This window comes from Rousettus aegyptiacus, unplaced genomic scaffold (genome assembly GCF_014176215.1).
Source record: "Rousettus aegyptiacus isolate mRouAeg1 unplaced genomic scaffold, mRouAeg1.p scaffold_m13_p_1, whole genome shotgun sequence".
Taxonomy (NCBI): domain Eukaryota; kingdom Metazoa; phylum Chordata; class Mammalia; order Chiroptera; family Pteropodidae; genus Rousettus; species Rousettus aegyptiacus.
The window spans coordinates 160,307,730-160,320,877 of NW_023416284.1; the positions used below are offsets into that span (position 1 = coordinate 160,307,730).

A 13,148-nucleotide genomic window follows, 5' to 3' on the forward strand; every position below is an offset into this window, starting at 1 on the left:
TTTAAAGCTTTAGATGGCTAAAAAGTGATTCTATTGAGATTTTTCATATTATATGTTACATAATTTTATTATAGCTTACAATGGTATTAGAAAGTATTTCTCAACTGGAAGCCATAGAAAGAACTTACCACTTCCTATTGTATGGTGTATTGTTTAATCACAAATAGTCTTTTTAAAACCAAAATGTAACTTATTATTTATGTTGCATCAACATACTGAAATAGAATATATAGATTTAAGAATATATTAGGACCACCTAATTTACATTAGTATGCTAGATTGTTCTTATTAATAAACCTCTTTGTATACCTCAATAAAAAATAAACCTTTGTGCTTATTCTCAAATTATAGATCATGCTATCATATAAATACCTTTCACAATTTTAGAAAAAGGGAAAAATAGCAAAAGGTAGAAAAAGGAGAATAAATATTTTCGTTGCTAGAAAGTAGGTATAATTAAAAATACATGATTTTTATTAAAATTGATCTGTTACAGTTTATGTTGAGACAACTTTTAGCAACTTCTTTACATTTAGGTACACATTTATTCTTTCTATATATTTAAAAGAGTTCATCTGAAGAAAATCTCACATATTATATATATATATATATATACACACACACATATATATATATATATCTTAAAAAAAAAGATAAAACTTCTCAGTACCTAGCATGCTCAATAAATATTTGGTGAATAGATGCAAAAAAAAAAAAAAAAACCCACAAAAAATCTGATGTAAAACTATTTGTTAGGATAACAAAAGTATCATTTCTTTATTAAATTATTCCTTTTAGTGTTCTATTATATAGCGAAGTCTCCTGGTATTTAAAAAATATTTTAAGAAATTGTTTTTCAGACAATTTGCATCTTTAGCTATAAGGTAAATATATTTAGGAAGCATTCTTAGCTAACTTTTGAAGGATATCTGATGTATTAGCTCTGTGATTTTCTGTTTAGTGCTTGAAGGAATATCTGTCATATTAGGAGGAATTGAATAATCTCATTATTCATAAGCTGCTCTTCCAGAACATACATTTACATAGATGAAAATGACATGTTGTTTCCACACTAGCAAAAACTCTTATCTCAAGAATGATATTCCAATAACCATTACCCAATACTTTAGCCAAGCCATAGATTATACTGTGTTAGGAATATAAAATCAATACTGGAAAGTACTTTTCAAAAAGGCAGCATTTTATTTTTCCTTGTTTTTGTGTACCTAGAGAATATCTGTACTAGAAAAACACATTAACAAAAATTAAATGTACTTTTTGTGACAAATATTATTTAAAATAATCTTGTGAATAGATAGCCACCATCAATGATTTCAGGCCGAGTGAATAATGAGAACTCTTGGGTCAAAATTTGATGTAACTGAAATCAGTAAATTGAAAAATGTTTCTTCAGAATCAATTGATAATAAGATTGTTATGTCAAATAAAATATGTAAAAACCAATGTATACAGTAATGAACAATGCAAATGCCTACTATTTTAATTTCTGTTAATTCCTTTTTTTATATCTCTTGTATGTGTTGATAATTCTGACAATTAAGTCCTTCTCTTTATGGGGCTGAACTCTATCCCATGAGACTACAAGCTCCATGAAAGCAGGGACATGTTCGCTGTCTTTAGCAGATAATGTGCCTGACATATGAGAAGTGCTCAGTAAATGACTGAACAAACGAATTTTTATTTTCATACCTTCATGATATTTCTGTTTTCTGATGGTATAAACATGTCACTAAATTTCTATCAGAAGTTCCTTTATGTGATAATTCCTCAAATACTTGAAGACTTACAAAATATGCCCTAATGCCTTCACTCAAATACTAGGAACTTAATAAGTTAGTTTACCATGATATATGTTACACCATCAGACATTGCCAGTGTTTGTTTTTGACTCCAAAAAACAACAGGTTTGTATGATTCAGCCTAACATTTTAACTCCAGGTCTATATAAAACAGTTGAGAATATGCCAAAATAGAGAGGGCCAAAGCTGGGTTGTGACATGGTAATGGAGAAAAGATATACCTGTTTGCAATTTATATGAACTGAAAGTTGATAAGTAAATTACAATGGTAATTATTATCAGTACACTCTTGTTTTAAAACCCATGTATGCTGGACCATTGCCTTTCTTTTTTGGCTGCCCAACATCTTAACTCTTCTCCAACATCTTCCATGTCAAATACATTCTTTCACAGATTCCTTCAGTGCTAGAAACATGATCTTGCTTTGGCCTAGACTTCGAATTGGAATCTAGTAACTTGAACAAAAAAGAATGGTGCAGAATCCATTCTCAGGATAGGTTGTATTGTCCCGCCACCAGTCTAAGGCGGGTGGCAGCAGTTCTAGCCCTTTCTGTGCCTCACACCGTTTCGGTAGCATCAGCTGGGAGGTGTGTGGTGTCACTGGGTCTGTTCTCCAGCATAACTCTCACGATCTCCTTGGCACCAGAGCCTTCCAGCCTCGTGCTGTAGTCCTCACAATGTTCTAATTTAGATTCCTTTCCTGCTTAGCTCAGGCAAGGTTGTCATCTGTTGCTTGCAACTGAGAACCAGTGTTTTCTTGTCATTTTAATGGTCTATTGCTTAACTTTCTTTATTACCATAGAAAAGAAGAAAAATGACTTGAAGTGGAGAGTTTTTAAGGACATTCCTTACATAGTTTGCTCACATATGTATGTTGTTCTGTGCTAGCTGAATACTCAAGGGGAACCCTTTGCAACTCTCTAGACTTTTCTCACTGTGCAGATCTCACTTCTCTAGTACTCTGTCCTGTGATCTCCAGATGCCTTGGCCTGTCCTACTCTCGGCTCTTTTTTCATGACCCCAGTGAGGTGACTGGGCGCCATCTGGGTTTCTGCTCTTTGCACAGGGGCCAAACACTCACATATGTAAGCTGGGCAGTCAAAGGGCTCATCTTGTTTGTTTCTCATCTCTCGGTGTTCACTGACCTGCATTGACTGATGTACAGTGTCTTGCAAACCATTGTTTCATAATTGTCCTTTTATTGGTTGTTACAGATGGGAGGGCAAATCTGATTCCTGTTATTCCATCTTTGGCAGAAGCAGAAGTTTTAGATATGAAGAATTACAGATAAGCTAGTCCTTTTTAAATACATATCGACACCACTGGTATATTCATTGAAAATCAACATCTTATCACCTAAACAGTTATTTCATTTATTAAAAGTTTGCCTTTCAGTTTGTTGTTTTTGTGTGCTTTACCCAAAGCTTGAAATTAGTGCAGATTTAACTTTCATAAATGTTTGTTATCATACATGTGTTTTTTTCTGTCTTTTTAAAAAACAGCATCTCAGATAGGTATATAAACTAATCTTCATTATGAGATAATTTGTTATTTTTCAAATTGCCATTTTTATAAAGATAGCCATGTATTATTAGTAGCATGTTTTATGTTTTCTTTTTAAAAAATTTCTTTCAGAGACTGCAAAAAGGACATTTCAAGAAAAAGGCATCTTGGCAGGAGAAAGCAGAAGTTTCAAGCCTCATTTAACCTTCATGAAATTGTACAAAACACCATGGCTCCGGAAGAAGGTGAGTGGACGTTTTTCGTGTAAGCCTTGTTTTACCACCTACCCCAGACTTAAGCATTGTTGAGGCTATGAGTGACACATGTCGTGGTTTTGACACCCTACCACTATTGCTCATGGGATTACAAGCCAGTTTAGTTCTAATTCCCAAGGATGCTGAGTTGGCTCACGAGCCTCTGTGGAGGCTCCGCCACCTGTACCCACGGTGGCTGCTGCTTCGTCTATTGCCACATCTGCTTCATCCCTCGAAGAGCCTTGAGGTGGCGCCAGAGTTTTATTTTGCTTCTTTCTTTGCATATGATTGTTTACATCCTGCTGCTCTCAAAGAAAGCTTCCTCCATTGACCTGCATCCACTGGTACTGCTCACTGCAACTGGGTTCTTCAGGGCGGGACAAGCTTTTTCACCTCCTTTATGTAGCTCATTCAAGGTTTCCAAAGACCACCTTGCTCTTTCGCAGTTGTCTACATTGAGAGTTTGGAGCAGGTGTTCCTGGGACTTGCAGGAGGGTAACTGAAAAGACCCCTGTACTTGAAAGTATTCTCCCTGAGGATGGTCAACAGTGCACAGGCCAAGGGACAAGTTTCTTGACTTTATCTCAGGGTGACTTTCTGCATTCTTAGGCCACTCCTTCCTCCCTCAGAGGTTGGGATAACTTTTGACCTTCTTCTGGATTCATGAGCATTTTTCCTGGAATCTTAAGAGTGCCCTTCATTGTTTTTCCCATTTCAGCCTAGGGAGTTTCCAATGCAAATTAAGACATCTGCTTACCTGCTCTGATATACCAGAGTTCTGGAGATGGGCATGCAGTTTAATATTCACTCCTGCTCTCCATGACAGTTGGCTGCAGTTAAGACTGATTTGCAGCTGTATAAATGAAGGTCAGATTTATTAGTAAGTAGACCTTTTTTTTCTGAATTTGGCACATTTTGTATTTAATGTCTCTGTGCTCAGATAGTCTTTTTGTCCTATAAAATGTGTTGAGGCGATTGACCATCCTGTGCTTATGAATTTTCTACAGACTATTGTAAATATATCTTGAGATATTGTAAATATTTTGAGAAAAGGAGATCTTGCATGTTTTTTTTTTCTTTTTTGATAACTATGCCCCTAAAACTATATTAGGTGCCATTCCAAAATATTTAGGTACAAATAACATGTAAATAATAGATTTCGACATTTGGAATGTTAAAAACTGGTAAAACTTGTAGACTGACAGTTTACTCTTTTACTCATTATCTATCTTACTTATTCTGAGTCTCTCATTTTCCCCTCCCACTGGCCACATCCCCTTTATCCAAATTAATCTCTGTATCTGAGGAGCTCCCTGGTCCACATCATATTAACTCAACAAATCTTTATTTAGTACCTACTGTGCCAGACACTGGGTGCTGGGCTTAGAGTTACGATCAAAATAGAAACAGTCCCTCCTTGAATAAACTCTAAATCACATTACATTTTGTTTAGACTAGAATACAGTCTTTAGAAAATAAATTTTGACTTTACTGCTTTTTTAGAAAACCAAATCAGAATTTTTTCTTTTAATTTACAGAATGACTCTGTTTCTGTTTACTACTATGATATTTAATGTTTCTGAATGCTTAAGAAAGTATATCTTAAACTTTTGGATTCATGAGTCGCCCGGGTGCCTGGCGGAGCTGCAGATTTCTACCCTCTAACTTCAAATCTGCAGTTGGACAGATCTACTGACCTTGACTTTTGATGTTCAAATAAGTGCCACAGGTGATTCTGATCCAGGTGATCTGCATAGTAGTACAGTAAGTTCCCACTGAACGTTGTCGATAGGTTCTTAGAACTTTGGCGATAGGAGGTATAATGAAACCAATTTTCCCATAGGCTAACTGATATAAACAAGAGTGAAGTTCCTGTGGCATCTCATCAACATTAAATGAAATGATGGTATTTGAGGACCTGCTGTATACTCTGAGACCTGCAGGCTTAAATAAATATCCAGCATTTTCTTTATGCAGCAAATTATTGGTTCCAGTGTTAAAGTTAAAACTAATATGAAAAGGCAGCATATATAAAAGTGGATTTTTATTATGCTTTGTCATTTGGAATGCAGTGCAGATTGTTTGAAAATATGTGGCTCTTTTGTCTTTTTTTTTTTTTAAACTTTTCTACATTTTTAACTACTTGTTTTTTCATCCTTGGTGGGAGGAAGTAGAGATGGGCAAGTTATATGAAGGTTTTCCATTATCTTGAAGAATGTTCCTTGAGTTTGTGGTGTGGATGGGTGGAACATAGTGAGTATTTAGAAAAGACCTAATGATATCTCCCACTAGGATTCTGTTTTGAAGGTTGGTGCCATTTGGTATATTCCTTATATTTTGTTTTGACCTGCTAGAGGGTCCTCTAGAAATCATTTTGGGTAGTTAGTAGATACTGGTGTACTCCTAAGATACTAGTGGTACTACTGTCAGGGTAGACATGGTAATTATTGGTAAAAGGAGTGTTCTTGGTAGAGGAGTGCTCTAGATTGTTGTAGGTAGATTACGAGATAGTGAAATAGATGAGTTATTCATTATTCTTTATTGAAGGTATAATCGATTCTGCAGTAGTACTTCAGTTGATTTTTTTCACCAGATCGTGTCATTTTTTAATGACCTAAAAAGCTATTGTCCATGTTGATGTAAATAAAGATTCAAAGCTGGAACCATAATTGGTCTGTTCACGAAGGTAAAACATCTCATTGGCATAAAGGATGTGAACAGAAGTCTGGTGCAGGGCATGAGTGTTCATCACCACTGGGGTGATTGTAAAGATCTAACGTGAAGAGTTCCCAGTGGTGTTTCAGTGTTGGCTGAAAAATTCCCTGGGCTTCTGGGATACCATCTGCTCTTAGGCACCTCTTTGCAGGTAATACCATTCAGTAGAAAGTAACCAAAAGCTTGGTGGGGTAACCGAAGGTTCTATGGATTGTCTTTACAATTTTGAAAATAAAGAAACTCTCCTTCACATTTCCTGATGTGGGACTTCCTCTACTACAGCGTGGTATTCTGGTTCCCAAGCTTGAGCACTGAGTTCTCAAACTCAGATTCTGGGTAACGTAAGACTTTTCAAGGCAACTTTATACTTTGATAACATCAAGAGACAGTCAATATGTTAGTTTTGCATATTCATAGTTTCATGAAATTCTAGTGGAGTGTATTACATAAGAGATATTGAAAGTAGTCGTGCATTTTAAAGCTAATTTTGGTTATCGCCGTGCTGTCAAAGTTATAGTTTTTTTTCTATCAATGAATGAAGCCTCAGAAAATTTATTTAATTACTATATCTCTGAAATAGTATATAAAATTCAAGTTATTTGTATAGTTTTCATAGAATATATTTGTTTCACATGGTTAATCTTATTCTACTACTCATGCTTTTCATGGTACATTCTTTTGGATTTATTTTTCTCATTGAATGACTTTGTATTTCTGTGATTTAAACATTGCAGAAACCTCCTGGTTGGAAGGGTGTGCTAACACTTGGTGGCAGAAGAAGACCGGTTTCAAATCAAATAAGCACTTAATGCAGATCTAGATTCCTCAAGAAACGAATGTGATCTTTTCATGGGTAGATCAATTATTTTTATACACAGATTACATTCTGGGCTTTTTGGATATTTTTCTTGATTTATGACTTTTAAATTGCTAATATAGCATTTAAATTATCAAAGCTATAACTTATTAATTGGCCCTTCCTATAGCAGTTTTTCAGAGTCAGACCATGAGAATATCTTTGAAATTATTAGCTACTGCTGTCGCTTGGGCTGGTTTGTTTTGAGTACAGAATTTTATATTCACAAAGCAAGAGAGGAGGGGTTATTGGACCATATGAGAATGAGAGGAAGTAGGGAAGAGTTTATAGGGCAGTCATATAAGGAAAAAAAGAGCACATGGATGAAAATTCTGTTCTAATGCTACAATTAAAAGGAAAACCCAGTCCTTGAATTGTCTTGTGATCGAATATACAGGACCAAGATTGTAATGAAATCCTGTACTAGGTTAGCCAATCTCAACCTTCTACATCCTTCCTTAGCCAGGACCCTCTGCTGTTTGTCTTTCCTCACCCACTACCATTATTTATTCTTATTTAACTGTCAAACAGCACATTTTCTGAGGAATTTGTTAACCGTTCTGGTATAGTTTGGCTGCGACATCCATTCCTGGGTCTGCATGATGATGGGCCTTTCAACCATGTCAAAACTCAGGACCATTCCTCCTTGAAGGAGTCTGTAATGAATTTAAGAAGCATAAGTGTTCTTGTTTTCACTCTGTTGTCTCATCTTGGACAAATCTCCTTACTTCTTTTGATAACTCTGTTTACTCATAGTGAAAGGAGGAGGTTGGTCTTAGTGACTCTTGACTCCTGTGCTATTCTGAAATATCTATAAGATAAGCATTTTTACCATATAGGCTAATTTGGCTTCACACTGAGAATGTTTTTTTTTTAGACTACAGATTGCCTTTGTACGCATTGAAGGAGAATGACAGAAAGCAGAAAGGTCTTTGAGTACTGATAGAAAGATGGTAGCAATTTAAATCTGAATCTTTTACTTCTGGAAATCCTACAGAGCAATGACCATGGGTAAACTATCACAGACTTCATTGTTAATGAAACTAGGAGATAGAGAAATCTGTAAATACCAAATTATGTGCATGTCCAGAAGCAACTGGGACCAGTAGGACTTGCATGAAAATTTCCTTCAGGGTGAAAGTAGGGGCAGGCCTATTGGTGACAGATCTCAGAATTCATCAGCAAATTTTCATGCCCAGAGGGTGATGGCTCCACTGTAGGAAGGCTCTGAAATCGTGAAAGGAGGCCCAGAGGAGATGGCTCTCAGAGGTATCACCTTCGGATTGGGAGGGGAGTGCCTCCAGATGCAGCGAAGGAGCTCAGGGCTGGCTGGTGGCAGAGAGGCAGAGCAGGCCACTTTCTCAGGGGCCCATGTTGTTCAGAACAGTTTATCACTGCGGCAAAAGAGGAGGAAGCCTTGGGCAGAGCAGCCTGGAACACTATTCTGCCACTACCATCGCCAGGTCTCTAAAAGAAGACCTTTCAGATGCCTCTGCATCGGTGAGCCTTTATTGTTCTAGACAAAAGTTTGTCTTAAAAATATCCTTGGTGTGAGATAAAGCAAATTGTTTTAGCCATCTATTCCTAAACTTTTCAATGCCAAATGCCTTACTCATAATTTTTAGTTGTGTTGAGTCTTTTTGATTATCACCAGGGTTAGATCTAAGACTGTAGTATGGAATTCTCCTTGGATTTTCCTTAGGTAAAAATCAGTATATAAAATACAATACATCCCCTTTTGTTTTAATGATTTTTTTAAAGTAAAAATTCTGTGAAATCTGCCGTGAGATAGAATTATAATTTCTTCTGAGATATTCTAAGTGCTATTAGTCAGCTGTGTCATCTGTCATGTGTCAGAGACCTCTGTTAATAGCTCGTGGCCTCGCTTATGTTTCTAACGCATATGTCAACTTTATGTTTTGTGTTATCTATTTCCATATATTGAAAAAACTAAGTAAGTTTACAATTAGAAATGCTATCTACAAAGGTAACCTGTTCATTGAAACCTTTCAGTACTATATAGCTTTGACACATAGCAAATAATAAACAGAAAGCTGAATTATTTTAAGGGGGAATTCTAGGAGTAGGCTAATGTCAGAATAATAAATGAGTCCAGGTTGACCTTGATTCTATTAGAGATTTTGAACTATAGAAGAAACGACACAGCAACCTAATATTAAATCTGTGCAAAGTGGCCTGGAGACTGATGCAAGTGTTTTCATTGGCGTTTCCTGAAATTTTTCTCTCAGAACATCTCTGGGTTTTATTTGAGGCAAGAATTCTGTGATCGAATGAACGTTAGCAGTGATGGGTTTGATAAAGTTAATCTGATTCTTTCTCTCAGAAACATTAGTGTTTATTGCAACTCTCAAGTGCTTACAGCAACAATGGTTTACTTTTTTGCTTGTGGACATGGGTCATCTGTGGCTCTGCTCCACATCATCTTTACTAAGGACCTTGGCTGAGCAGCTTTCATCTAGGACTTTGCTGGTCGTTGGGCACAAAGAAAAGAGATGGTGAATCGTAAGCTGATTTTTAAAGCTTCTGCTAATAAGTAACACTCCATTCTTTCTCACATCTTGTTGGCCAAAGCAAGTCACGTGGTCTGTTCTGAGTTCAACAGAGCAGGATGTAGAACCCGCTTATAGAAAGGGGCACCACGAGATAGGCAGTGATTGTTACGAGCAGTTGCGAGGTCTAAGTCGGCATTGTTTCCCAAATGTCCTTACCTGCAAGTTCTTTTTTTCATTGGCCATCTTGTAGCACTAGTGTTTGGCAGAACATGATTTAGAAAATGCTGATCTGTGTAATTCAGGATTAAATGGTATTTTTTTTTTTTAAACATCCAGATTCAGTGGACATTTTAACTTATTTTCTAGCATTTGTATCCACAGACAAAATTCTGATTTAAGTGTATTTTAAGAAACAGAGTTTTAGAACTGGTATTGAAAGGTAATAGCAAAGTAGTCAAGGTAATTAGAATTTCATGGGTTTGCCTTAACTATGCTCCCATTATTGGTGAAATTTTTTTTTCTTCTCAACAGATCACTTTTAGATATTTGGAAACCTCACATTCTCTATAGTTGAAGACCTAACAGAACTTGCTCATATCACCTAGATTGGTTCCTTCATTATGCATTCTTTCTCCAAAACCTACCCTATGGCAACATTTTTAATTGCTAGCAAAGTTTGTGGCACCATTTTGGAGACCCATATTTAAGGCTCTCTAAGTAGAATGATATCTTTACACTGTCCTTGAGCTAATGGCCAGAGTCTAAAAGTACTTCTCATCCCTCCTTGGCCATGGCCTTTCCCACAACTGAATTTGATTCTTTATTTAGGCCAAAACTTTCCTTTCGCAGTAATTTCATGTCTCCAGAACCGCCTTGGGTTCTTCATCAGACATTGCCTGGAATAATGTTCTGGGTGACTCTCCAGTGAGTGGCCTTGGACCTTTGGCAGCATCTCCTCCCTGTGCATATCCATCCTGTTCTTCCTGACTTGACCCTCTTAGATTCTGTCTTGCTTCTCACCTTCCCTAACCTTCTCTGATATCAGAGAATGATATAGAGAGTATTTTGTGCTCTTGGCCTTCCAGTGTAAATATCTCTAGAACTTAATTCAGTGGAATTAAGTGGGGCAAGTAGTCACCTGGGAATAAGCTGAATGGCTGTGGAAATCATATCAAATATACTTTCCAGCAGGTTATAACTTTTTATCATGCACCTATCCCTGCTGACAAGAGCCTGAGTTGTGCAAAGTGGGGATGGGGTGGATATGGAGGGCATGGTGTCAGGTTTGGCTAGTCTAGCCTTCCTGCAGCCCTGCCTACTATGATAGTACATGCTGGATATTGCAAAAGAGGAATATGCCAGTGTATGTAATATTTTTGCAAACCGTCATCCTAAGATATAGTTTCCTTGTTTCTTAACTTTTCTATTTTTAATTTTTTTTTTTTTGGCCTGCCAAACCCACTCTGGGTTTAAAGGTGCTTCTTGAAAATTTGAAGAGATCCTTAATTTTTAAAATCTCTAAAAGAGGAGACTGTGTGAAAATTACTAATTGCTTTGATATCTTTTTTTTAGTGTCCTATTTGAAGCAATATGTAATCTAATATTCATGTATTATACTGACTCTGAGTCCATTAGAAAAACTATGTAATCTTGGCAATTCTGTATTCCAAGAGTATACCAATGGAAAATTTCACTATTACATGTTTAAGTTTGACATGTAGAAGAAAGATTTCAATTGCATGTCATATATAAAATTATTTTACATAGCAATGTGTATCATATTAAAAAAAATCTTTGGATACATTTTTTTCTCTACTTTGAGAAAAACATTTATTTTGAAACTGGTTTAAGAGCTACACATGATTCCTGGATCGTATCTAACTACTGGTTTTTTTTTTTTTTTTTTTTCCTACTAAACCCTCTTTTATCTGATATGTTATCCAGGAAATATTTCTAACCAAAATAAAGTGAGAAGGCTGATATCATTGCATACATTTCTTCCCTGTTCTGTCCCCTAACATACACCGCAGTTCACATAAATCTTGCTGTCATTCTTTCTTTCCTGCTTCCTCACTCAGTTCTTGCAGCATTTCCTATTGGGATACCTTCTCTGCTAGGTTAGGGCTTCTGTCCTAAGTGATGTGCAGGGACTATGCCAGGGCCACTGAAAGAGGATGAATTATGTGAATTAAGGTATTCTGTTGAGATGGGGCTGGGAGGGAGAGGAAGGAAGAATGTTGATGGGAGGAAAGTCAAGCATTTTGATTTACTCCTAAGAAAGTGGGAAATGAAACAAGTACTAGATGCAGAGGAGCAAGGTGAGCTACGAAAACTCTTTAGGTCTTTCTTGTTTAACATTACAAAACTACAATTAGGTGTTTAACTCTTACTTGGATTGTATCTGAGGCTATAGTTAGATCTGAAGTTCTATCTGTAGATAATCTGACCAATTTAGGTAAATGTTTCCGTACTTTTGACATCTAGGCTATTAAATCAGAACACATTCAACCACAATGTAATTATGTTGCAGTATATAGGTCAGTGTTGTAGAACAAGCTAAAATTGTTAGGATTTTTCTATGAACTTGTTTTCGAATGATCTGCAGAACAGCTTCATTGTCCTATTCCATTGTTAAGATTCTGAAAACTGTTTCTACCAGTGACTTGCTGGCATTGCTTAATGTTGACAAGGATTGATTAGAAGGGAAGATACTGCATCGAAGGAGGAAAACATCTTAGATTAAGTTGTAAGTGTATAGATCATAACTGGCGAGAAATTTTGAGATGGCTATTTTGTGTTTATAGAATATAAATTCTTTAGTTTATAGAAATAAATGGTTAAGTTAGTGAATTCTGGAGAACATGTCATTATTTAATCCAAAGAGCAAAATATTAGGAAAACATGCGATAGGAAGGAGTAGCCTATAGCTTGTTTACATTTGAGTGACCACAAGACTGTGGTGAGTGAAGAACACAGCTGGAGATTGATCAAGGGAAGTTGAAAGTCCAGCTGACAATGAGCTGTATAGAAAGCATTCTTAGATGCCTTAGTTATGAGACTCTTTGTTTCACTGTAATAGGAAAAGCCACATGCAAACATAATAAGTTATATGGCCAAGCAGCATATGGTCTGTCATGCTATACCTGAGAAGGCTTTAGGGGAGACTGAGAAGAGTTTTGCTGAATGGACAAAGAATGAGCTTATATGGGAACAGACTGTGCTGTGAATAAAGATGTCGTAGTGTTCCAGGGAGCCTGCAACCTCGAAGACTTGTTGGGTACCATTGACCTGTTATCTCTAGTGCATATGTCATTAGTCAGTACCAATGAACTAAATGTTTGTGGACTAAAACCATGTTCTTCCTCTGTTCTGTTTGATGCCAGCACCTTAAGAAAAGAAACTCCAGGCCCAGGAAGCAATATAGCCTATTCTCTTGTGAAATGGCCCATATACTGTTAGAAGTATATCACCTTCCTCTGTGACTGGT

The 13,148-nt window shown here is 36.5% G+C and overlaps 1 protein-coding gene across 3 annotated transcripts in view; it reads left to right on the forward strand.

Annotated features, from left to right (window-relative positions):
• The window catches only part of AKAP7 (A-kinase anchoring protein 7), a 97,221-nt gene that overhangs the window by 34,513 nt on the left and 49,560 nt on the right, over positions 1 to 13,148 (forward strand). For all 3 annotated transcript variants that reach the window (XM_016118397.2, XM_016118399.2, XM_016118395.2), the window contains exon 6: positions 3,456 to 3,568. In XM_016118397.2, the coding sequence (XP_015973883.2) occupies positions 3,456 to 3,568 (113 nt within the window). The remainder of the gene's footprint in view (positions 1 to 3,455; positions 3,569 to 13,148) is intronic.